The sequence below is a fragment of the Schistocerca piceifrons genome, chromosome 7 (assembly GCF_021461385.2).
Source record: "Schistocerca piceifrons isolate TAMUIC-IGC-003096 chromosome 7, iqSchPice1.1, whole genome shotgun sequence".
Lineage (NCBI taxonomy): Eukaryota > Metazoa > Arthropoda > Insecta > Orthoptera > Acrididae > Schistocerca > Schistocerca piceifrons.
Genome location: NC_060144.1, coordinates 38,101,334 through 38,126,064, shown reverse-complemented (window position 1 = coordinate 38,126,064; position 24,731 = coordinate 38,101,334). Strand labels below are relative to the sequence as shown.

General features: G+C 38.3%; 1 protein-coding gene across 1 annotated transcript in view; it reads right to left on the bottom strand.

Annotated features, from left to right (window-relative positions):
• The window catches only part of LOC124805407 (aminopeptidase N-like), a 521,668-nt gene that overhangs the window by 149,218 nt on the left and 347,719 nt on the right, over positions 1-24,731 (bottom strand). Inside the window, exon 9 of the mRNA XM_047265968.1 lies at positions 10,752-10,905. Coding sequence (XP_047121924.1) covers positions 10,752-10,905 — 154 coding nt within the window. The remainder of the gene's footprint in view (positions 1-10,751; positions 10,906-24,731) is intronic.

Here is a 24,731-nt window from a genome sequence, read left to right as displayed (position 1 = left end):
CGAGTGTGAACAGTACCCTATGGATAAAATCTTTATTGATTTTGTGGGACCCCTTCCCTGTACTAAGAAAGGAAACTGTCATATCCTCATGGTCGTTGAGATGTTTTCACAAATTGTTTGGCTCATTCCTGGCCAAGGAGTTATTGAAACTGTTGCTGCCAGACATCTGATCAACATCATCTACCGGTTTGGCTCTCTCAAGACTCTGGTGAGTGATAATACTCCATTTGTTTCTCAGCAATTTAAACATCTTTGCAGTGCCATTAAGCACATCATTACCACACCACATTATCCTCAGGGTCCTTTGCCAAAAGAGTGAACCATAATCTTAAGGATGATGTATCTCCTTGAATTCTCCACTATCTTACTTGTTGAATATTCAAGATGATCTGCCCACGTGCATCTATCACTACTGATATCTTCAAGAAAAATTGGCAATGGACCAGGCACAATATAGAATTGGCCATTGTCAACAGGCACAGCACTAGAACCAGAGTAGATGTCCCTTTCAGGGCAAGGTAGGGGATAAGATCTTTGTAATAAACTGCATTGGGCACGCTCGCTGTGGCGTTGGATTTGGCAAATTCACATCACACTTTATCGGTCTGTGGTCTGTCGTTAAGGTTCTGGGGCCAGTTAATTTGCTGGTCAATGATTTAGCCATGGGCAACACCCTCAAATCCACCATAGTTAGCCAGTTAGTTGATATTTCACCCTTCTTAGGGTGGGTGGAGTGGGGAGGGGTGGTTTAAGGGGAGGGAGATTGAACAGTAGCAACTTTAATCTTGGTGGCATAGCACTCGCATGTGCCATTACCTGTTTGCTTTGGCAATATTGTAAGTTGTGAGCTTGGTCTTTGGTTGGGGTGTGGCTGTTGGTCTGGCAGGGACCGGTAAAGTTAGTCGGCAAGAGGGAACATGGCTGGCAAGTTTTTGCTGGTTGAGTCAGTCAGGGACAAGCCTTGCCAACTCTCTTAAGGATTGACCGTACCAAGTTGGGGGAAGAGCAGTGTATGTCATGTGCAACCTGGTTGGCAAATTCCTGACCTACTTTGCAAACTTTAATTTTATAGCACCTTGATGACTGACAGCATGGATTGCAGCCAACAACACATCAGTCGGAATCCTGTAAGTCATGGCTCCTTCACTCCTGAGTGGAGTTAAGTGTTGTTTTCTTACTGTTAGGGTACCTGATATTACAATGTCGTGTCTGTGTTATGTGGGTCCATTTTTTTGACAAGTCTATGAGTGGTTGTGAATATGACCATTGGTCAATGTAACTATTCACAGTTTGTGTTCCAGGCTATATTCCATGCAAGTGTACTAGTATTCCCTGTTATAAATTCAATAGATGGTTAAATCTGTAACATAATCTGTGTTGGAGGCAAAACACACTTCGTAGACGAGTATGCTTAAGTCATTGCATCAGCAGGGGCTGATATTTCTGCTTCTAAATTACAAGTAATTTTAAGGAGTGTTAAGATTATAACTTGTACGAGTAGTTATTTGTGCAATTAGCTGTGATTTTCTACATCGTAGGCATTCTTGTCTAGCGCTTATTTGCGCATTTTACTGTTGCCTTCTGGAGTGTGTTGGCAGGGTAGTTATGGCAGTGGATGATGCATTTCTGTTCCCTAGGACCAGAGCAGAGATGTGTTAGCTTTCTGTCACAGCAGCACTTGCATCATCGCACAGTGTCTTGGTTGGCTGACAATCTGGTGCCTCAACCAGCCAATCCTGGTGGCTCAAGTTAAGTTGACTGTTTGATGCGTGCCAATGTGGAGTGTCAGCAATTAATGAAGAGCCAGAAGACTGCCCTATTTGGTGAATTTAATAAACTCATGAGGTTTAAAGCATATTTTGCAAGATCAAAACTCCTTCTCACTATATGTGCTCTTTAACCACTCGTTTAAACATTGCACCCTTATTACTACTGCCAAGCATGTTAAGTTTAAGGCTTTTTACTTATCAGTATAAACTGTTGAGCCTTTCCTTGATCCACAGTCATTAGTTAACTCCACTCATTGTGAAACTTACCTGCTTGTTCCTTGTTGACTATGATAGCTGCCTGCCATAATCCTCAGCTTGCCATGAATTTTGTCCATTAGTATATTCATTAAAGGTCATTGTCAACGTTTCTACTGGTGTGTACAAGTTGGAAGTCACACTTAAATTGCATCTCCTCCCAGATTATCTTGTATTTTGGGCAACTGTATTTTTTTTATTAACAGTCATTGTCAACGTCTCTGTTGGTGTGTACCAGTTGGGAGTCACATTTAAATCACATGTCCTCCCAGCTTATCTTGTTTTGGGCAACTGTGTATTATTTAAGTGTCATTATCAATGTTTTGTTGGTGTGTACCAGTTGGGTGTCACATTTAAATTATGTGACTTCCCAGTTTTGAGTAGATTAGATCAGATTAGAGTCAGTTTTTGTTCCATAGACCCAAAAAATGAGGTGATTCTCATGTGTGTGGAACATTTCAGAAAGCATAACATAAAAACATAAAACATTTGAATATAATACACACTACTCTCATCATATTTCAGGAGATTGTCAAAATAAGTGAATACAATGCGGTAAAGTGGAACAGCTAATATTTACAGAATTAACACGCTGTCAGAATGAAACATTGTTATGTACTGCTTATAAATTTAACATACAAAAACAACCTTATCTTGACTGTTGTGACCAAGTGCTGTCAAAACTGAAATCTAACAGACGTTTTTCCTTGAGATGGCTTAACATTCTCTGTTAAGATACACTAGACTCTTGCTAATCTGGCCCTCAGTAGTCCGGACTCTCAGTAATTCAGTGCACATCCAAAAACATGCACAATGAAGTATAGTGTGCAACAATGCTTAGTTGAACAATGCTTCGTTAAGCAATGCTTAGTTAAACAATGCTTAGCTTATACACTGCTTAGTTAAACAATGCTTTATATACTGTATTTGAAATTATAGTGTTCTTTACAGTTTGGAAACATGTCTTCTAAAAGGAACCACATTAGACCAGACCTCAAGCATAAACTTGAAATTTTAGACAAGTTAAATCAAGGTTATTTGCAGAAAGCCATTGCTGCTGAGCAACTTTTGCTGGATGAGCAACTATTTGTGAGATCAAACAGAAAGAAAATGTTATTTGACAGTACTCAAGACAAATGGATAGTGAGTTGGAAAAATGGAAGGCTAGGTGGAAGAGTGAGAATGAAGAACTGGATGTAGCTGTTTACAGATGGTTCATACAACAATGCAGGAAAGGAATTCCATTCAGTGGCCTGATTATAAAGGAAAAAGCAGCTGAATTTAACAAACAACTTGGTGGTAGTAACTTGTTTGCAGTGAGGGAAGGTCGGCTATCAAACAGGAAAAAATGACGTGGCATTCGGCAGCTGACAGTCACTGGGGAAAGTCACTCAGCTAACGATAAGGATGCTGATGAGATTGTAAGCAAGATATGAAAGATGATACAGGAAGAAGATTTAACTGCTGATGCCTTGTATAATGCCAATGAAACAGGACTCTTCTACAAGTTTCTTCCTTCAAAAACATTAGCTGCCAAGAACAAGAAGGAAGCTCATGGTTACAAGCGACAGAAACATCGTGTAACATTAATGGCGTGTTGTACTGCAAATAGGAGTCATAAACTACTGCTTATGGTGACTGGAAAATCCCAACATCCACATTGTTTTCAATACACTAACATAAATGCTCTACCAGTGCAGTATTGTGCTCAGAAGAAAGCGTGGATGGACAGACAAATATTCTCTTCCTGGTTCCACGAAACCTTTGTACAAACAGTGAGAAAAGAGCTAAATAAGAAAAAGCTTCCACTGGAAGCTATCCTTCTCTAACTGACAATGCTCCCACTCAACCTCCAGATGTTTCTCTAAAGTCCGATGGTATAGAAGCACTCTTTCTCCCACCGAACGTGACAGCCCTAATTCAGCCCATGGACCTATGAATTTTGGAATCAATTAAATACCATTATCGACATTCACTTCTCGTCTCCTTGCTGAACGAAAGTGCAAACGACTCTATTGAGACTACGCTGAAGGCATGGAAAGCAATTAACATACGTGATGTTGTTTTCCAAGCAGCTGAAGCATGGGATAAAGTGGAGAGCACTACCATAATGAAGAGCTGGAGAAAATAGTGGTCACCCATTGATGCCAAGTTGGATCCAGTAGTGAGTGACAACAATGAGCAAGTCAATTTGGTATTATCAATTACTTTGTACACTGATGTATTCCACAACCTTCCAGGAGGAGGAGAAATTGGTGATGAAGATGTTGCTACATGGCTAAATGTGATACAGACCAAACTTTAACAGATGAAGAAATAATCAAAAGTGTGCAAGAAAGTAATGATGAAAGTGATGAAGAAGAGGACACAGGAGGGGAGAGCATGAAGATTTCTCATGCTGCTGGCGCTGAATTTGCTGAGGTCTTCCTAGAGTATTGCATTATGCAGTAATCAGATACATGCAGTACCGATGTAATGCTTGTAAAGCGGTTGCATGATAAAGCATGCCACCATTGCGTATCATCATTGTTACAGTTAAAAGTGGGGATATGTTTCACAGTGAATGATACAACTGTATAATTATGTATAGTATACAATCAAGGACAAAGTTTTCTTTGAAAATTAATTATTTTTTGATTTAACAAAGTATATCCTCTATGTTTTAAAATTATATCCTTTGGTTTAATAAAGTACAGTACAGTACACTATATCCCCTATGTTTTCAAAGTAAATAAAAACCAAAATAAACGAATAAAGTAAATTTCAGACACTCAATAATCTGCCACTTCTGCTAATCCGGCACTCATACATGCCAGTAATGGGCAGATTAGCAAGAATCTAGTGTATTAATCTACTGAGTAGAAGGAGTTGCCTATCAAAAAGTCTTTCAGACTCTGTTTAAAGCATGCTTTACCTGAAATCAAGTTTGTAATGGTTGCTGGCAATTTACTGAAAATATGTGTTCCTGAATATTGGACCCAATTTTGTCTGTGTTTTGGGGGATTGCGTTTTTTATTGCATACAGATTTTTATTAAGTCTTTTACATTGCTAAGGTCTTTCCAACAGCCACAATCAGTGGCATGACTTGTTATCCTTTCTGTATTTTGGATGGATGCTATACACTTGTGTAACACATTACCCTAGCTTGGATATGGTTAGCAATTTTAGTGGCTGTCATTGTTATTCATTTTGCTGATAATTTTTTTTTGTGAATCTGCTTGCAGCCAAGGCTAGTGGCGTGACTTCTTTGTTGTTTTAGGGAACTGTATACTCCAGGTTTAAAGCAGTGCTCTTAATGGTATAAATTTCTAAAATTAGTTTTTAATGAATTGAGCCAGTTCAAGTTATTTTTAAGACTATGGGCATTGTGATTCTTTTAACAAGGTTTTTTTAAATTGTAATTATAATATTGTTCTCAAGCAATAAAGTGTAGTCCATGAAAACAACAAAAGACGAAATGTGGAAGTCCACCTTCCATTTGCTTTCCTTAAAGGTATCTCAACCCTAATTGTGAGGTATCATTATAGCTACTGTATTTTTCCTATTGAGAGGTTGTTTTTCGTACTCTTATATATGACTGGATGTAACTCTTTGTCATGTGGAGATTTCTGTAATAACATGGCTCCAAAACCTTCTTTACTTGCAGCTGTGTATACGGTAGTTTAATTTCACATTTTGGGTTGCAGATTTTTAAAACTTTATCCAACAAAAGAATATATTTGAGCATCATAAATGTTAGCATCTGCTCTTCTTCAAAGTACATTCTCAATTATTTGTCTGTAAATTGTTCAGCAGTTTGACAGTCGCAGAGCAAATACTGTTAGACCTAGGAAACTTTGTATTGCTGCAATAGATTTCAGTTCTGGAAAGTTCTGAACTGCTATTGCCTTTTCAGACAAAGGTTGGATTTGCCCACACACTATAACAAACTTAAGGAACTGAACTGTTCTCATTAAGGACTAGCATTTTGCAAAATTAATTTCAAAGCCACATTTCGCTGTAGTTTTTAACACTAAACCAAGTCACTGGTGTGACTCAACATCTCTCTTTGTTGGTATTATAACATTATTCATGAAAATAAATATTATATTTCCTCATGCATGCCTAAAAAAAAGAGTGTTTGTAAAACACAGAAAGACTGCAACTGAATCTGATAATCCAAATGGAAGTTTCCTAAGCTGAAAGTGCCCCGAGTGTGCCGTACATGAGGTATATTTTCTTCTTTCCTCTTTAAAAAATGAAAAAAAAAGAAAAACATTATTGAAATCTAGTGTGGAAAATAAGCATGCATCTTGAGGCATCTTTTAGTTTATCTAAAATTTGATCTATAATCTATTAAGGACTATGGGTAATGATCTTTCTCTGTGATCTTGTTTAACATTCTATAATCTATAGGCCTACAGACACAGTAGTCTCCATTTTTCTCTGTTTTCAACTACAACATGGCAAGTATTTCGTATGAACTCTGTTTTATAATCCCTTCATCTACCCACTTCTGAACTTGGTTGTCAACATATTCTTTCTCTCTTGGAACAATCTTCTGCATCTATTATTTATCAATTGTTGTTCTATCATCATAATCTTCATCCTTACATCAGTGGATTTTGTCTTTGCTGGGGTGTAAGTAGTCACTAAATCTTTGATGTGTTCCATTGTTTCTTCACTAACAGAGCTTTCAATACCTCGTTCTGGTTTGTCTGCTACACACAAGACGAACTTCCCCTTCTGACTTCCTAATGGCAACTCTGCCCTTGTTTATTCAAACTTCAGTCTCATCCAGAAAATCATTTCCAACAACAATTTCTCTCTTGAAACCACACAAAAATCTCTGTTTCAATTTTCACATGATCAATCTCAACTATGCCTTTAAAAGGATGTAGTGGAAAGATAAAGATTTTCCCAAATCCTGTCACAATGACATCTATTTTTTTGCAGACTTTGAGTATCCATAGTCTCAGGAACATCCTGTCATAGCAAATTCATTGCCACAGTCAATTAGCACCTTCATCTCTTGGTTATTTATTTGTACATTTTGAAATTTATGGTTCTTAATACTTTTCTTAACAGTGTTTGCATTCATTGTCGCCTTTTGATTATTCTTCTCCTTCGAGCATTGAGATGTGATACGACCAAACTCATTACAATTGAAGCATCCCTCCCTCTCGCTCTTGTGGTTGCAATCAGTTGAACTGTGACCACTGGTACCACAACCGAAACACTTTCTTTGGATTCCAAGCTGCACTTTCAGCATTTCTGTTACTTGATTCTTCAGCACCTTTCTTTACATTTTCAGTGCTGTAACATTTGTTATTTCTTTTTGGCAATTACTTCACAGCTCTTTCATAATACCTCAGTTTTTCCTTAATGTCTTTCACACTTCTGTGACAAGGTAGACGTTTTGTGCCTGAGTTGTGTTCTATCCCATCAATCACATACTGAAATAGAGAGTCGCAGGTTCCAACCCATCAAAAATGCTGTTTCCTCAAAGTTCACGATCCACTTTTTAACTCGATATCCATCACCACCATTAAAAAGATCACCCTAGAAGTCACAAAATGATGGAAACTTTCCATTCATCTTGTGAATATGGTGAGAATCGTGTTTCATTTTTATTGCCTATTTCTAAATCGTAATCATTTTCCATCTATTTTCGAGTAAACTCAATCTTTTATTTCTACCCATTTGGATTAGATCCCCTTCTTCATCATTTGCATCACCACCATCCTCTTCACATTCTATGATGTCATTAATTTTCACCGCAATTTTGTCAATGTTGGCAGTCATTTCATTTTTTGCTCTACTATCTATACACAATATAAGGCAGATTGCACCTAACTCCAATCCGGAGAAAGATTCTTCATTGAATGCCTTCTTAGCTTCAAATTCACCAGCTGGTGACTGAAAAGTAAAGCCAGGAAATTCTCTTAAACACTTTCAGTTTCTTCTGTTATCTGTAACCATTCTGAAAATTAACTTATGTATAGATTTGATGTTTTGAACCTGCACAGAGTTTTATTTTTATTTGCTTTTCTGATTTCACCTAATGTTGTTATTTCTGGATTTTTTTTGTTTGCTACTTCCCCTTTCATCACATTTAAAATTTCTCCTTCCATCACTCTGCTACCACTAATCATCATCCATGTGAATCCTTGTCATAGATCCAAAATTGGCACAATTAAACATCACTATTTTGACACAGACAAAATGGTGCTCAGAAAAGTTCATTGTGAACATCACAGTTTAGGCAGCAAAACTGCATCATCACATGTTCAGTTAACTTCAGACAGAGCCCCAAAAATTTGTAGGAAAAATGGTTCTGATTTTCATGAAGAACTATTTATTACTCTCCTAGTTACAAATGTTACTACTGAACTATCAACAAGAGAACTTAACCAACAAACTCTTTTTTCCCCCAAGAACATTGTTTCTCCATTTGCAACATGTCACCAGTCTCAATAGCAGAGAATCTCTTAAATCCCCATCCAAATCACGTCACCCTGGCAATGAACCCATTTCCACCAATGAGAGAAAATTTGTTGATACCATCACTGTGGAATGTTTGTCTTTGTTGCTAGAGCCACAACCTCACCTTTGCTTGCAATGCTTCATCACTACTGAAGTGAAGTCCTCAAGGGTGTTCTTTAAGTTTTCAAAACATTTGAAAATTAGATGGGGCCAAGTCAAAACTGTATGGAGGATGATCAGTGGATTGTTGCAGATGTCAAAGGCTGTGTGTGTGGTCTGACACTTCCATGCTGAAGAAGAGGGAGCTCAATGTGTGAAATAACTCTTTGAATTCTAAACTCTATTGCAACACACACTTTCTCATGCAGCAACGTAGTTATGCTACACATTGGCATGGTACATGCTACAATTCAGAGTCCTCTAGAGGGAGAGGGTTCAAAACATGTAGATATTAAGAATGAAGATGTAAAATGAAACTTCGTGGCAGATTAAAACTGTGTGCCAGACTGAGACTCGAACTCGGGACCTTTGCCTTTCGTGGGCAAGTGCTCTACCAACTGAGCTGCCCAAGCACGACTCACGCCCCATCCTCACAGCTTTACTTCTGCCAGTACCTCGTCTCCTATAAGTGCCAAGTAGCGACCTACCCTGTTCATATTACTCTTATTCCATCCTGGATTATCCACAGGTTAATTTAGCTTAGGAGCTTTCAATAAGTAATGCAACACATTTTCCCCCAAAAGCAGGTTGGTTTTATTCAGGATCCAAATACACCATATTTTTCAACATACTCTTCATTCAGTGTGATGGCCATATTTCACCTTGCTGCAAGGCCTGTATGCCCGCACTGTGCGAATCTATGGGTCGGCATTGGAGCCAAGATCTTGCTGCTTCATTAACCTCCTTGTCATCCATGTGCTGCTTCCCACAGACAGTATCCTTTATTGGGCTAAACAGACAGAAGTCAGATGTGCAAGAGCTGGGCTGTAGTATGGATCAGGGAAAACAGTCCAGTGAAGTTTTGTGAGCTCCTCTCAGGTGCACAGACTTAAGTGAGGCTTTGAATTGTCATGGAGAAGGAGAAGTTTGCATTTTTGTGTTGATGAACACACTCAAGTGGTTTCTTCAAGTTCCTGAGCCTAGCAGAATGCACTTCTGAGTTGATTGTTGCACTACAAGGAAAGACATCAAACAGAATAACCCCTTCAGAGTTCCACAAGACAGCTGTCATGACTTTATTGGCTCAGGGTGTGGTTTACACCTTTTTATTCAGAGAAGAGGTTGTATGGTGTCACTTCCCAGACTGCTGTTTTGTTTGCAGTTCAAAATAATGTACACATTTTTTGTTTCCTGCGATCATGTTAAACATAAAATTGTCACTTTCAACTCATAATGTGCAAACAAGTCCATACAGAAGGTTATTTGTCGCATTCTACAGCCTTGGGTTACACGGTGAGGAACCCATATTTGAGTACCCCAACTCGACGAGTGTGTCAGCATTACCAACAGATGTCCAGTTGTGCAGCCATGTGTTTGATTGTGATCTGTCAATCACCTGGAATTATTGGGTCTGCACATTACAGCACAGTTGGAGTCACAACTGTGTGTAGCCAGCCGGCATGCATGACCTCGTTGTGATCATGACAGATACCTCGCCCAACGACTCACCGTGTTTTGTTCACTGGCAGGTCTCTGTAGGCATTCTGCAAGCACTTGTTAATACCTGAGATGCTCTGGCTTTCTGCCAAAGACACTCGATGACAGCTCTGTCCTTGGAATGTACCTCAGTTACAGATGCTATTTTGGAGGCTACGTTAAGTGCCACCACCTGTTGGAACTACACGAAACTACAGCAGCTGAAGTGGGGATATTCCATGATCTCCCACAACATATTCCACATTTTTTCAACTGACCTTAGCCAAGAAAAAAATGTGTTGCATTACTTATCGAACACCTCTCATAAAATCCAACAGTCTTACTTTACATGTACCGATTTGCTGCTTCATAACTCCTATCTGTGACGAGTAGCCACCTATTGTAATTCATATTACTGTTATTCCATGCCAGATGTTTCACTATTTGATTTAGTTTTACCTGAAACATTTACACTTCCATTGCTGAGACTGTTGTGATGTAGCATATCTTTTGTGTTTAATAACTCATCTAGCCAAATAAATTATTTTTAAAAGATAAGCAATTTATAAATATATAGATGAATGAGATAGTTATGTGAGAATTTGCACAACATGAGAAGCACACACCTGTGACAGGGTGGCATTCTTCCCCTCACGAGTGACGTTGATGACTGGGAAGCCAGGTGTGGTGGTCCAGGTCTCCAAATAGTCCGCCAGCTCCGGGTATCCCTCCTCTGCTACTGCAGCAAACAAGTCCTCCTGCAGTGCACTACTGTACATCCTGAGGACACACACAGCACCTCCACTTGAATTCTCTGTGTACAGTGTATGCCTGCTTACTAGCAAATAAACACCACAATGACTTAAATTAATTGCAATGAATGCTTCAAAAGAGATAAATATTGGAGATCAGCCTCTTCATATTGTATTTGTAGACATAGGAAGAGATTTTTTATGTACTTATTTTATTTATTTACTTAGCATTTGAAAAAGTACACTGTATGGATCAAGATACATTTCCATTTTATGCACTGAGAGGTACATAGTTTTTACTGTCTACTGTTGAACAAAAATATAATTTATTAAAAAACTATTCTTCAGCTATTTCATATTAAATTAGATTTTGTACAATTTTTCTTTTGATACAATAATGGTATTGCAATTGTTTTGAACTGCAGTGCACATATATTCATTAACACTGTAATAACAGTTTTCCATTACAAAATTTTTGAGACATTTTTGAAAATATTTTTATTGTTTATTTCTCTCAAGAATGAAGGGAGTTTTTGAAGGGCTTTTGCTCCAGCGTATAATGGCTTTTTTTTGGTATTTTGTGGTGTTGTGTGTAGGCTCATGGAAGAGGTTCCATTTTCTTGTGTCATGGTTGTGTTGTGTGTTGTTAACTCTAGTATTGGCAGAATATTTGAATTTTGTCCAACAGAGGAGTTCATATAGGTATATACTGGGTAATTGTAGTATTTTGAGAACTTTAATTGCTGGTTTACCTGAATCTTTCCATTTAAGGTTGGCTATCATTCTTATAGCTCTTTTTTCTAATTTAAATACTTTATTAATATTTGTTTTTGAGGTGCCATAACTTAATGTCATATGAATTAACGCATAGTATATTGTTTTCATAATGCCTGTATCTTTTAGGTAGCTGAGACGGTGCAGCACATATAGGTTTGTACAGAGTTTCCCCCCTTATATATTCTACATGCTTATCCCAGTTTACATTTTCATCAACAATTATCCCAAGGAATTTTGTATATTTGGTGTTCCCTGCTATGCACTCATCTATGCATACGTTGATATCTTCACTGTGAAAGTTACGAAGTTTGATGTTTACACAAAGTGTTTTAGCAGTATTGTTGTGCATGCTTAATTCAGTAAATCTTGAGAGGGCATTATTTACTTCTACATTGGCTTTTATTTCTAACTTTTCTGTGTCTTTATCCTTGAACAGAAGAGTTGTGTCATCTGCATAGGTAACTATACTGCCATACCTAATCATATTTGGGATGTGATTTGTCTATAGAATGAAGAGTACTAGGCCAAGAATGGAGCCTTGGGGCACAGAGAAGTATAAAATTCTTGCTTTAGATCTTATTTTTTCACCATTAGATTTTGTAATTTCAATATATTGGCTCCTCTTTGTCAGGTATGAGAGAATCCAGTCACCTGTATTTCCTCTTATGCCATATACTCCTTATTTCTACTAAAGTATTGTGGTCTACACAGTCAAATGCCTATGTTAGATCCATAAATACTCCTACACATTTATTTTTAGAGTCCAAGTTGTTATGACATTTTTGATGTGATCTATTACTGCCTCTATAGTGCATTTATCTTTCTGTAAGCCGAACTGATTCTTGTTGATTGTTTCATATTACATCAGAAAAGCAATGAGTCTCTGTGCATAAGCTCCTTCGAATATTTTTGGTATGACTGGTAAAAGAGCCATAGGCCTGTAATTTTCTGGATAGTATTCATTCCCCTTTTTATGTATTGGTTTTATCAGTGCTGTCTTTAAGCACTTTGGAAAAGTTCCTTCCAGGAATGATGCACTGATTAGTTGTGTAAGAGGTTTCTTGTGTTCCTGCATACGGTGTTTAAATTCTATACTTGATATTCCGTCAATTCCACACAACTTTGTTTGTTTCAGGTTTTTACTGTCTTTAGTGTTTCTTCTTCTGTCACTGGGAAAAGTGCCATTGTTTTCCCCTGGGGATTAATAAATGTTTTCCATGTGTTATTGTGTTTTTTGTTATTTGTTTTTTTTTATTTTCTTTCAGTTTTTGGCCTGCTGTGGCAAAATAGTTGTTGAAGAGATTTATGATTTTATTCTGTTCAGTTATAGTTATTTTGCTGATCATGAACTGTATTTTTCTGTGTTCCTGCGAGTTGGAGGGTTTGTGATTTGTATTTATAATAGACCAACAAGCCTTGCTTTTATTATCAGCAGATAAACTTAATGCAGTACGATGGGGTGACAAAAGTCATGAAATACCTCTCAACATTGTGTCAAATCTCCTTTTGACTGAAATAGTGGAGGAACTCAATGTGACATGGACTTGACAAGTCCTTGGAAGTCCCCTGTAGAAATACTGACCTGTGCTGGCTCTATAACAGTCCATAATTGTGAAAGTGTCGCCAGAGCAGGACTTTTGTGCATGAATTGACTTCTTGATTATGTCCCATAATTGTTTGATGGAATTTGTATCAGGTGGCCATATCATTTGCTTGAATTGTCTAAAATTTTCTTCAAACCAGTTGAAAGCAATTGTGGCCAAGTGACAGGAAGGATTGTCATCCATAAAAACTCCATTGTTTGGGAATGTGAAGTTTATGAATGGCTGAAAATGGTCTCCAACTAGTTCAGTTGGACGAGAGGACCCAGTCCATTCTATATAAACATAGCCCACACCATTACAGAGCTGCCACCACCACCTTGCACAGTGTCTTACTGACAACCTGGGTCCTTAGCTTTGTGGGTTCTGTGCCACACTCAGACCCTACTATCAGCTCTTATCAACAGGAATCAGGACTCATCTGACCAAGCCACAGTTTTCCAGTCATCTACAGTCCAACCGATACAATCATGAGCCCAAGAGAGGCACTGCAGGCGATGTTGTGCTGTTAGTAGAGGCACTCACATTGATTATCTCTTGCCCCAAACCATTAATACCTAATTTTGCTGCACTGTCCTAATGAATACATTGGTTGTAGGTCCCATGTTTATTTCTGCAATTATTTCATTTATTGTTGTTTGTCTGTCATCACAGACAACTCTATGCAAACGTAGCTGTGCTTAATCGCTAAGTGAAGGCCATCCACATTTGTATAGTCTATTGTGAGAGGTAATGCCTGGGATATGGCATTCTCGGCAGGCTCTTGACATTGTGGATCTCAGAATATTGAAGTTCCAAACAGTTTCCAAATTGGAATGTCCTATAAGTCTAGCTCCAACTACCATTCTGCATTCAAAGTCTTAATTCCCATCATGCGGCCTAACCATATTAGAAACCTTTTCACATGAATCACCTGAGTACATACGACAGGTACATCAACCCACTGCCCTTTTATATCTTATGAATGTGATACTACCGACATCTGCACATGTACATATCACTATCCCATGACTTCTGTGACCTCAGCATACATCCTTATGGATCTAAATGGATTGTGTCATAATTAAAGCAATTCAGAGCTAGTATATGAAATCTCTACAGCTAGAATAGAAATAGAAAACTTTCCCTCAGATGGATTTAAAGTTACATATGAATTTCATCAGAGATGCAGCTTATCACCAACACTTTACAATATATATGTAGGGTAAGCATTGAAAAATTATAAGAAAATGTGTAAGAACACAGGTATCCCAATAAATCATAGTACATTTGCTGATGGCCAGCTAATTTCAGCACAAAGCAAAGAAGACATTGAATATATGACAAGGAAATAAATGTCTGCTTGTGTCTGTGTACAAGCAGATGGATATGTGTGTGTGTGCGAGTCTAAGTCTTTCCGCTCCCGGAATTGGAATGACTCCTTACCCTCTCCCTTAAAGCCCACATCCTTTCGTCTTTCCCTCTTCTTCCCTCCTTCCTGATGAAGCAACCGTTTGTTGTGAAAGCTTGAATTTTGTGTGTATGTTTGTGTGTCTATCAACATGCCAGCGCTTTTGTTTGGTAAGTTACATCATCTTTGTTTTTAGATATATATTAAATAATTTAGTTAGATGTGAATGTGTTGAGGTGAACTTCTTTAGCCAGAAATTTGCTAATTTATCTTTTCCAGGGGCTTTCCAATTGTGCATAGAATTAATTGCTTGGGTGTCTTCATGTTGCAAAATTATCACTTCAGGCATTTGTGGTATCATCTTGTATGTGTCTGTTTCTGCTGGTATCCACCGTGAATGCCTGTTATGTTGTACCAGGTTTGACCATATGTTGATCCAGAAGTGTTCCATGTCTGTTATGTTTGGTGGATTGTGTATTTTAATGTGTGTGTTATCTATTGTCTGGTAAAATTTATTTTGGTTTGTGTTGAATGTTTGGTTTTGTTTCCTTCTATTTTCACTTTTTTTGTATCTTCTAAGTCATTTGGCCAATGCTTGTAATTTCTGCTTCTTTTCATCTAACTGCTCTATCACTTCTTGTTGTGAGATTTTACCTAACCTTTTTCATTTTTTGTCTGATATTTCATTTCTTATAAATTGTGTTAGCTGTCTGATGTCTTTTCTCAGTTTTTCTATTCTGATCTGTAGCCTGTGTTGCCATGCTGGTTTTGTGGGTTTCTTCTGTGTGTTGGTTGGTTCTGATCTCTGCCTAGTGTGTATATTTAGTGTAGTGAGTGCTCCTGTATAAACCAGTAGTTGTAACTCTTCCATAGTTGTATTTTCATTTATTTTGTTGTATATGATTGTGTTGATAGTTGTTATTGTTGTTTCGACTTGTGGGTTATTTGGTGGTCTACGCAAGAATGGTCTAATGTCTATATTTGTGTCTTTGTAATCTATATATGTCAGCAGAAATTTTTCTTCTATATCTAACATGTCTGTCACTTCATATTCTGTTTGTCCTTGTCCTGGTGACTGTCTTAAGATTTCGTTTTCCTCTGATTGTTTGATTGATGCGTGTTGTTCTTTGTTTGTTTGCTCTGGGATGTTTGAGTCCATTACTGTATTTCCTTCTTCTTCTGATTGCACATTATCTTGTTCCAGTATTTGTTGTACTTGTTGTTTGATGTTTTCTAATTCTGACTGGGGTATCCTGTTATTTTTTATTATTACCCAAATCTGATCAGCTAGTCATTATTCTGTTAAAAATTTTAATTCTGGGTATCTGGTAATAAATGTTGTGTATACTTGTGATCTGTATCCTGTTGTGTTGGTTCCTAAGTTTTTTGCTTGGTAATAACAGAACATGAGGTGTCAGTTAACTTCATCTGACCATCTCATCCTCTGTCTTTGTTTTCCTTCTAGAGTGGTTGCAGGAAGCATATCCTGCAAAACACCTCTATTTGGATTTAAATCATTTTCCATGTGGCTAACAGTGTCATTACCATTGTGGACGGGCATAGGGTTCAAGCGTCGTCCCCGTCCATGACAGTGGTTGACCAAGGCTTCATTAGTTCTGTCCTGAACCAACTAAGCACACTAAAAGTGGGGTTAGCCCTATTAGTGGTTTGTTCTTTTCGTCACCTTTTACGACTGGCAGAACATACTGGAGGCCTATTCTTTTCCCAGGCCTCCTCAGGGTTTTATTATTATTATTATTATTATTATTATTATTATTATTTCTTTCCTTTCTCAGACGTTATGTCTGGTTAAAAGTGGAAAGTGACGCGGACCTTGATCAAGAGTGACTTCCTTCTAACTGTACGGTATACGTTACATTGCATTTAGGAACTTTTGGGTAATTGAACATGTATCAATAATTACAGATTTCTGTAGTTGTATATATATATGTTTGGATGTAGCTGTATTGCGTTGATGTACAGGTGGATACTGTGTGGTATGACTCCTGTAGTTGATAGTATAATTGGTATAATGTCAACTTTATCCTGATGCCACATGTCCTTGACTTCCTCAGCCAGTTGGATGTATTTTTCAATTTTTTCTCCTGGTTTCTTCTCTATATATTTGTTGTATTGGGTACGGATATTTCGATTAGCTGTGTTAATTTCTTCTTTTTATTGGTGAGTATGATGTCAGGTTTGTTATTTGGTGTTGTTTTATCTGTTATAATGGTTCTGTTCCAGTATAATTTGTATTCATCATTCTCCAGTACATTTTGTGGTGCATGTCCCCCCCCCATGAACCATGGACCTTGCCGTTGGTGGGGAGGCTTGCATGCCTCAGCGATACAGATAGCCGTACCATAGATGCAACCACAACAGAGGGGTATCTGTTGAGAGGCCAGACAAATGTGTGGTTCCTGAAGAGGGGCAGCAGCCTTTTCAGTAGTTGCAGGGGCAACAGTCTGGATGATTGACTGATCTGGCCTTGTAACACTAACCAAAACGGCATTGCTGTGCTGGTACTGCGAATGGCTGTAAGCAAGGCGAAACTACAGCCATAATTTTTCCCGAGGACATGCAGCTTTACTGTATGGTTAAATGATGATGGCGTCCTCTTGGGTAAAATATTCCGGAGGTAAAATAGTCCCCCATTTGGATCTTTGGGCGGGGACTACTCAAGAGGAAGTTGTTATCAGGAGAAAGGAAACTGGTGTTCTACAGATCGGAGTGTGGAATGTCAGATCCCATAATCGGACAGGTAGGTTAGAAAATTTAAAAAGGGAAATGGCTAGGTTAAAGTTAGATGTAGTGGGAATTAGTGAAGTTCGGTGGCAGGAGGAACAAGGCTTTTGGTCAGGTGAATACAGGGTTGTAAATACAAAATCAAATATGGGTAATGCAGGAGTAGGTTTAATAATGAATAAAAAAATACGAGTACAGGTAAGCTACTACAAACAGCATAGTGAACACATTATTATGGCCACGATAGACACGAAGCCCACGCCTGCTACAGTAGTACAAGTTTATATGCCAGCTAGCTCTGCAGATGATGAAGAAATTGATGAAATGTATGATGAGATAAAAGAAATTATTCAGGTAGTGAAGGGGGGACAAAAATTTAATAGTCATGGGTGACTGGAATTGGTCGGTAGGAAAAGGGAGAGAAGGAAACATAGTAGGTGAATATGGATTGGGGCTAAGAAATGAAAGAGGAAGCCGTCTGGTAGAATTTTGCACAGAACATAACTTAATCATAGCTAACAATTGGTTCAAGAATCATAAAATAAGGTTGTACACATGGAAGAATCCTGGAGATACTAAAAGGTATCAGATAGATTATATAATGGTAAGACAGAGATTTGGGAACCAGGGTTTAAATTGTAAGACATTCCCAGGGGCAGATGTCGACTCTGACCACAATCTATTGGTTATGAACTGCAGATTGAAACTGAAGAAACTGCAAAAAAGTGGGAATTTAAGGAGATGGGACCTGGATAAACTGAAAGAACCAGAGGTTGTACAGAGTTTCAGGGAGAGCATAAGGGAATAATTGATAGCAGTGGGGGAAAGAAGTACACTGGAAGAAGAATGGGTAGCTTTGAGGGGTGAAGTAGTGAAGGCAGCAGAGGATCAAGTAGGTAAAAAGACGAGGGCTAGTAGAAACCCTTGGGTAACAGAAAAACTATTGAATTTAATTGATGAAAGGAGAAAATATAAAAATGCAGTAAATGAAGCAGGCAAAAAGGAATACAAACGTCTCAAAAATGAGATCGACAGGAAGTGCAAAATGGCTAAGCAGGGATGGCTAGAGGACAAATGTAAGGATGTAGAGGCTTGTCTCACTAGGGGTAAGATAGATACTGCCTACAGGAAAATTAAAGAGACCTTTGGAGAGATGAGAACCACTTGTATGAATATCAAGAGCTCAGACGGCAACCCACTTCTAAGCAAAGAAGGGAAGGCAGAAAGGTGGAAGGAGTATATAGAGGGTTTATACAAGGGTGATGTACTTGAGGACAATATTATGGAAATGGAAGAGGATGTAGATGAAGACAAAATGGGAGATAAGATACTGCGTGAAGAGTTTGACAGAGCACTGGAAGACCTGCACTGAAACAAGGCCCCCAGAGTAGACAGCATTCTATTAGAACTACTGACGGCCTTGGGAGAGCCAGTCCTGACAAAACTCTACCATCTGGTCAGCAAGATGTATGAGACAGGCGAAGTACCCTCAGAGTTCAAGAAGAATATAATAATTCCAATCCCAAAGAAAGCAGGTGTTGACAGATGTGAAAATTACCGAACTATCAGCTTAATAAGTCACACCTGCAAAGTACTAATGCGAATTCTTTACAGACGAATGGAAAAACTGTAGAAGCCAACCTCAAGGAAGATCAGTTTGGATTCTGTAGAAATATTGGAACACGTGAGGCAATACTGACCGTACGACTTGTCTTAGAAGGAAGATTAAGGAAAGGCAAACCTGCGTTTCTAGCTTTTGACAATGTTGACTGGAATACTCTCTTTCAAATTCTAAAGGTGGCAGGGGTGAAATACAGGGAGCGAAAGGCTATTTACAATTTGTACAGAAACCAGATGGCAGTTATAAGAGTCGAGGGACGTGAAAGGGAAGCAGTGGCTGGGAAGGGAGTGAGACAGGGTTGTAACCTCTCCCCGATGTTATTCAATCTGTATATTGAGCAAGCAGTAAAGGAAACAAAAGAAAAGTTCGGAGTAGGTATTAAAATCAATGGAGAAGAAATAAAAATTTTGAGGTTTGCTGATGACATTGTAATTCTGTGAGAGACAGCAAAGGACTAGGAAGAGCACTTGAACGGAATGGACAGTGTCTTGAAAGGAGGGTATAAGATGAACATCAACAAAATCAAAATGAGGATAATGGAATGTAGTCGAATTAAGTCAGGTGACGCTGAGGGAATTAGATTAGGAAATGAGACACTTAAAGTAGTAAAGGAGTTTTGCTATTTGGGGAGCAAGATAACTGATGATGGTCGAAATAGAGAAGATATAAAATGTAGACTAGCAATGGCAAGAAAAGCATTTTTGAAGAAGAGAAATTTTTTAACATCGAGTATAGATTTAAGTGTCAGGAAGTCGTTTCTGAAAGTATTTGTATGGAGTGTAGCCATGTATCGAAGTGAAACATGGACGATAAATAGTTTGGACAGGAAGAGAATAGAAGCTTTCGAAATGTGGTGCCACAGAAGAATGCTGAAGATTAGATGGGTAGATCACATAACTAATGAGGAGGTATTGAATAGAATTGGGGAGAAGAGGAGTTTGTGGCACAACTTGACCAGAAGAAGGGACCGGTTGGTAGGACATGTTCTGAGGCATCAAGGGATCACAAATTTAGCATTGGAAGGCAGTGTGGAGGGTAAAGATCATAGAGGGAGGCCAAGAGATGAATACACTAAGCAGATTCAGAAGGATGTAGGTTGCAGTAGGTACTGGGAGATGAAGAAACTTGCACAGGATAGGGTAGCATGGAGAGCTGCAAAAAACCAGTCTCAGGACTGAAGACCACAACAACAACAACTTGTATGTGGGAACGTGTTGTTTTATTAGTTTATGTTGTATGGCAAGCTGTTGATGCATTATTTTTGCTACATTATCATGTCTTCTGGGGCATTCTGTATTTGCTAGTATTGTACATCCACTTGTGATGTGGTCTACTGTTTCTATTTGTTGTTTGCAAAGTCTGCATTTATCTGTTGTGGTATTGGGATCTTTAATAATATGCTTGCTGTAATATCTGGTGTTTATTGTTTGATCCTGTATTGCAATCATGAATCCTTCCATCTCACTGTATATATTGCCTTTTCTTAGCCATGTGTTGGATGCGTCTTGATCGATGTGTGGCTGTGTTAGATGATACGGGTGCTTGCCATGTAGTGTTTTCTTTTTCCAATTTACTTTCTTCGTATCTGTTGATGTTATGTGATCTAAAGGGTTGTAGAAGTGGTTATGAATTTGCAATGTTGTAGCCAATGTATTTATATGAGTGATTGCTTTGTGTATTATGCTAGTTTCTGCTCATTATATAAAAAATTTTCTTAAATTGTCTACCTGTCCATAATGTAGGTTTTTTATGTCGATAAATACCCTTCCTCCTTCCTTTCTGCTTAATGTGAATCTGTGTGCCATTGTAATCGTGTAACTGTATTGAGTGCTTCTAGGTCTGTGTTACTGTGGTGTCACCGCCAGACACCACACTTGCTAGGTGGTAGCCTTTAAACTGGCCGCGGTCCATTAGTATACGCCGGACCCGCGTGTCGCCACTGTCAGTAATTGCAGACCGAGCGCCACCACACGGCAGGTCTAGAGAGACGTACTGGTACTCGCCCCAGTTGTACAGCCGACTTTGCTAGCGAAGATACACTGCCCGATACGCTCTCATTTGCCAAGACGATAGTTAGCATAGCCTTCAGCTACGTCATTTGCTATGACCTAGCAAGGCGCCATTACCAGTTATATTGAGCTTATTATACTTTTGTATCATCAAGAGCGATGTACTCCGACTATGGATTAAAGTTAAGTATTACATCATCTACGTACTTTATTTGCAATTCTCAAGATATTGTCCTGTTCCAGACCTCACGCCAGTCAGCGTGTAATTAAATGCGTGCATTTCGGCCTCCTCTAGAAACACAGTGTTGGCTCTTCTGCCAACACTACAGTTACTCCATTTCACTACTCCAAACAAGTAGGTCAATATTGGTACAGCATAAGTATTTATAGCTTTTGTCTTGTTTCTTGCTGTCAATTCTGTTTTCAGTATTTTTGTTAGTCTTTGTCTATATCTTTCTTTTATGTCTTCTTTAATATTTGTATTATCTATTCCTATTTTTTTGTCTGTATCCTAGATATTTATAGGTATCTGTTTTTCCCATCGCTTCTATGCAGTCGCTGTGGTTATCCAATATGCAATCTTCTTGTTTAGTGCGTTTTCCCTTGACTATGCTATTTTTCTTAAATTTGTCTGTTCCAAAAGCCAAATTTATATCATTGCTGAATAGTTCTGTTATCTTTAGTAATTGGTTGAGTTGTTGATTTGTTGCTGCCACTAGTTTTAGATCATCCATGTATAGCAAATGTGTGATTTTGTGTTGGTATGTTCCAGTAATAATGTAGCCATAATTCGTATTATTTAGCATGTTGGATAGTGGGTTCAGAGCAAGGCAGAACCAGAAAGGACTTAATGAGTCTCCTTGGTATATTCCACGATTAATCTCTATTGGCTGTGATGTGATATTATTTGAATTTGCTTGGATATTAAGTGTGGTTTTCCAATTTTTCGTTACTATGTTTAGGAACTGTATCAGTTTAGGATCTACTTTGTATATTTCCAATATTTGTAGTAACCATGAGTGGGGTACACTATCAAAAGCTTTTCGGTAATCAATGTATGCATAGTGTAGCGACCTCTGTTTGGTTTTAGCTTTATATGTCACCTCTGTTCATTAATAATTTTGTTCTGTGTTGTATGTGTCATTAATTTCTGTGTAATGACTGAAGTTAATATTTTGTATATTGTTGGTAGGCATGTTATGGGCCGATATTTTGCTGGGTTTGCTGTGTCTCCTTGATCTTTAGGTTTCAGATAAGTTATACCACATGTAAGTGTATCAGGGAATGTGTATGGGTCTGCAATGTAACTGTTAAATAATTTAGTTAGATGTGAATGTGTTGAGGTGAACTTCTTTAGCCAGAAATTTGCTATTTTATCTTTTCCAGGGGCTTTCCAATTGTGCATAGAATTAATTGCTTGGGTGTCTTCATGTTGCAAAATTATCACTTCAGGCATTTGTGGTATCATCTTGTATGTGTCTGTTTCTGCTGGTATCCACCGTGCATGCCTGTTATGTTGTACCAAGTTTGACCATATGTTGATCCAGAAGTGTTCCATGTCTGTTATGTTTGGTGGATTGTCTATTTTAATGTGTGTGTTATCTATTGTCTGGTAAAATTTATTTTGGTTTGTGTTGAATGTTTGGTTTTGTTTCCTTCTATTTTCACTTTTTTTGTATCTTCTAAGTCATTTGGCCAATGCTTGTAATTTCTGCTTCTTTTCATTTAATTGCTCTATCGCTTCTTGTTGTGAGATTTTACCTAACCTTTTTCATTTTTTGTCTGATATTACATTTCTTATAAATTGTGTTAGCTGTCTGATGTCTTTTCTCAGTTTTTCTATTCTGATCTGTAGCCTGTGTTGCCATGCTGGTTTTGTGGGTTTCTTCTGTGTGTTGGTTGGTTCTGATCTCTGCCTAGTGTGTATATTTAGTGTAGTGAGTGCTCCTGTACAAACCAGTAGTTGTAACTCTTCCATAGTTGTATTTTCATTTATTTTGTTGTGTATGATTGTGTTGATAGTTGTTATTGTTGTTTCGACTTGTGGGTTATTTGGTGGTCTATGCAAGAATGGTCTAATGTCTATATTTGTGTCTTTGTAATCTATATATGTCAGCAGAAATTTTTCTTCTATATCTAACATGTCTGTCACTTCATATTCTGTTTGTCCTTGTCCTGGTGACTGTCTTAAGATTTCGTTTTCCTCTGATTGTTTGATTGATGCGTGTTGTTCTTTGTTTGTTTGCTCTGGGATGTTTGAGTCCATTACTGTATTTCCTTCTTCTTCTGATTGCACATTATCTTGTTCCAGTATTTGTTGTACTTGTTGTTTGATGTTTTCTAATTCTGACTGGGGTATCCTGTTATTTTTTATTATTACCCAAATCTGATCAGCTAGTCATTATTCTGTTAAAAATTTTAATTCTGGGTATCTGGTAATAAATGTTGTGTATACTTGTGATCTGTATCCTGTTGTGTTGGTTCCTAAGTTTTTTGCTTGGTAATAACAGAACATGAGGTGTCAGTTAACTTCATCTGACCATCTCATCCTCTGTCTTTGTTTTCCTTCTAGAGTGGTTGCAGGAAGCATATCCTGCAAAACACCTCTATTTGGATTTAAATCATTTTTCGTGTGGCTAGCAGTGTCATTACCATTGTGGACGGGCATAGGGTTCAAGCGTTGTCCCCGTCCATGACAGCGCTTGTCGGAGGCTTCATTAGTTCTGTCCTGAACCAACTAATCACACTAATAGTGGGGTTAACCCTATTAGTGGTTTGTTCTTTTTGTCGCCTTTTACGACTGACAGAACATACCGGAGGCCTATTCTTTTCCCGGGCCTCCACGGGGTTTATTATTATTATTATTATTATTATTATTATTACTATTATCATGGTTATTCTATTGATGAGATCGTGGAAACATCACATCTATTACCGTTAGGGAAACAGTGTAATTTGAAACTGAACATTTCTCAGTTAGCATTGTTGGGATGAATCATGCAGAGCAATATCTGTCAGGGGAGTAATGCATCTTAGGTGGAATAATGCGCAGGGCTGATGGCATGTTTTGCTATACACTGTCCACCAGACAGGGACTTGTTGTGAGTGGAGAAACACAACCATGACAGACATCAATATACATGTGTACACATATCGAATTTTCTCATTGTAAACCTCTAAACCACTGTGGCAGAAGTACAGCATACACAACCGAAGAATATGTAGATATGCATCTGATAACCAGGCTGGTGTTACCACTTGTGAATTTGCTGCTAGATATCCTTGTCAACACCATCCAGATAAAAATGTGTTTCGTTGTTTGGAGCTGCACCTAAAGGAGTCAAGTTCTCTCCTTCCACCACTGTGTGACAGTGGTCATCCATGGACTCACCACATTCCAGCTACTGAGGAAGCTATTCTATAGGTCATACACCAAGAACCTTAGCGAAGTACACTAGTGTAGCAATGCAACTGCATGTCTTGCAAGGCATGGCCATTAACATGCTACATGAGCATGAGCTGCACCCTTATCATCATGCTTTCATGCAACACCTGCATTCTGCAGATCGCCATCAGCGGACACAATTCTGTGAATGGTTCCAACAAAAATAGGAAGCTGATGATGACATCGTGAACACCATAATGTGGTCAGATGAAGCTGCATTCACCCCCGAGGGTGTCTTCAATATGCACAATGCACACCATTGGTGT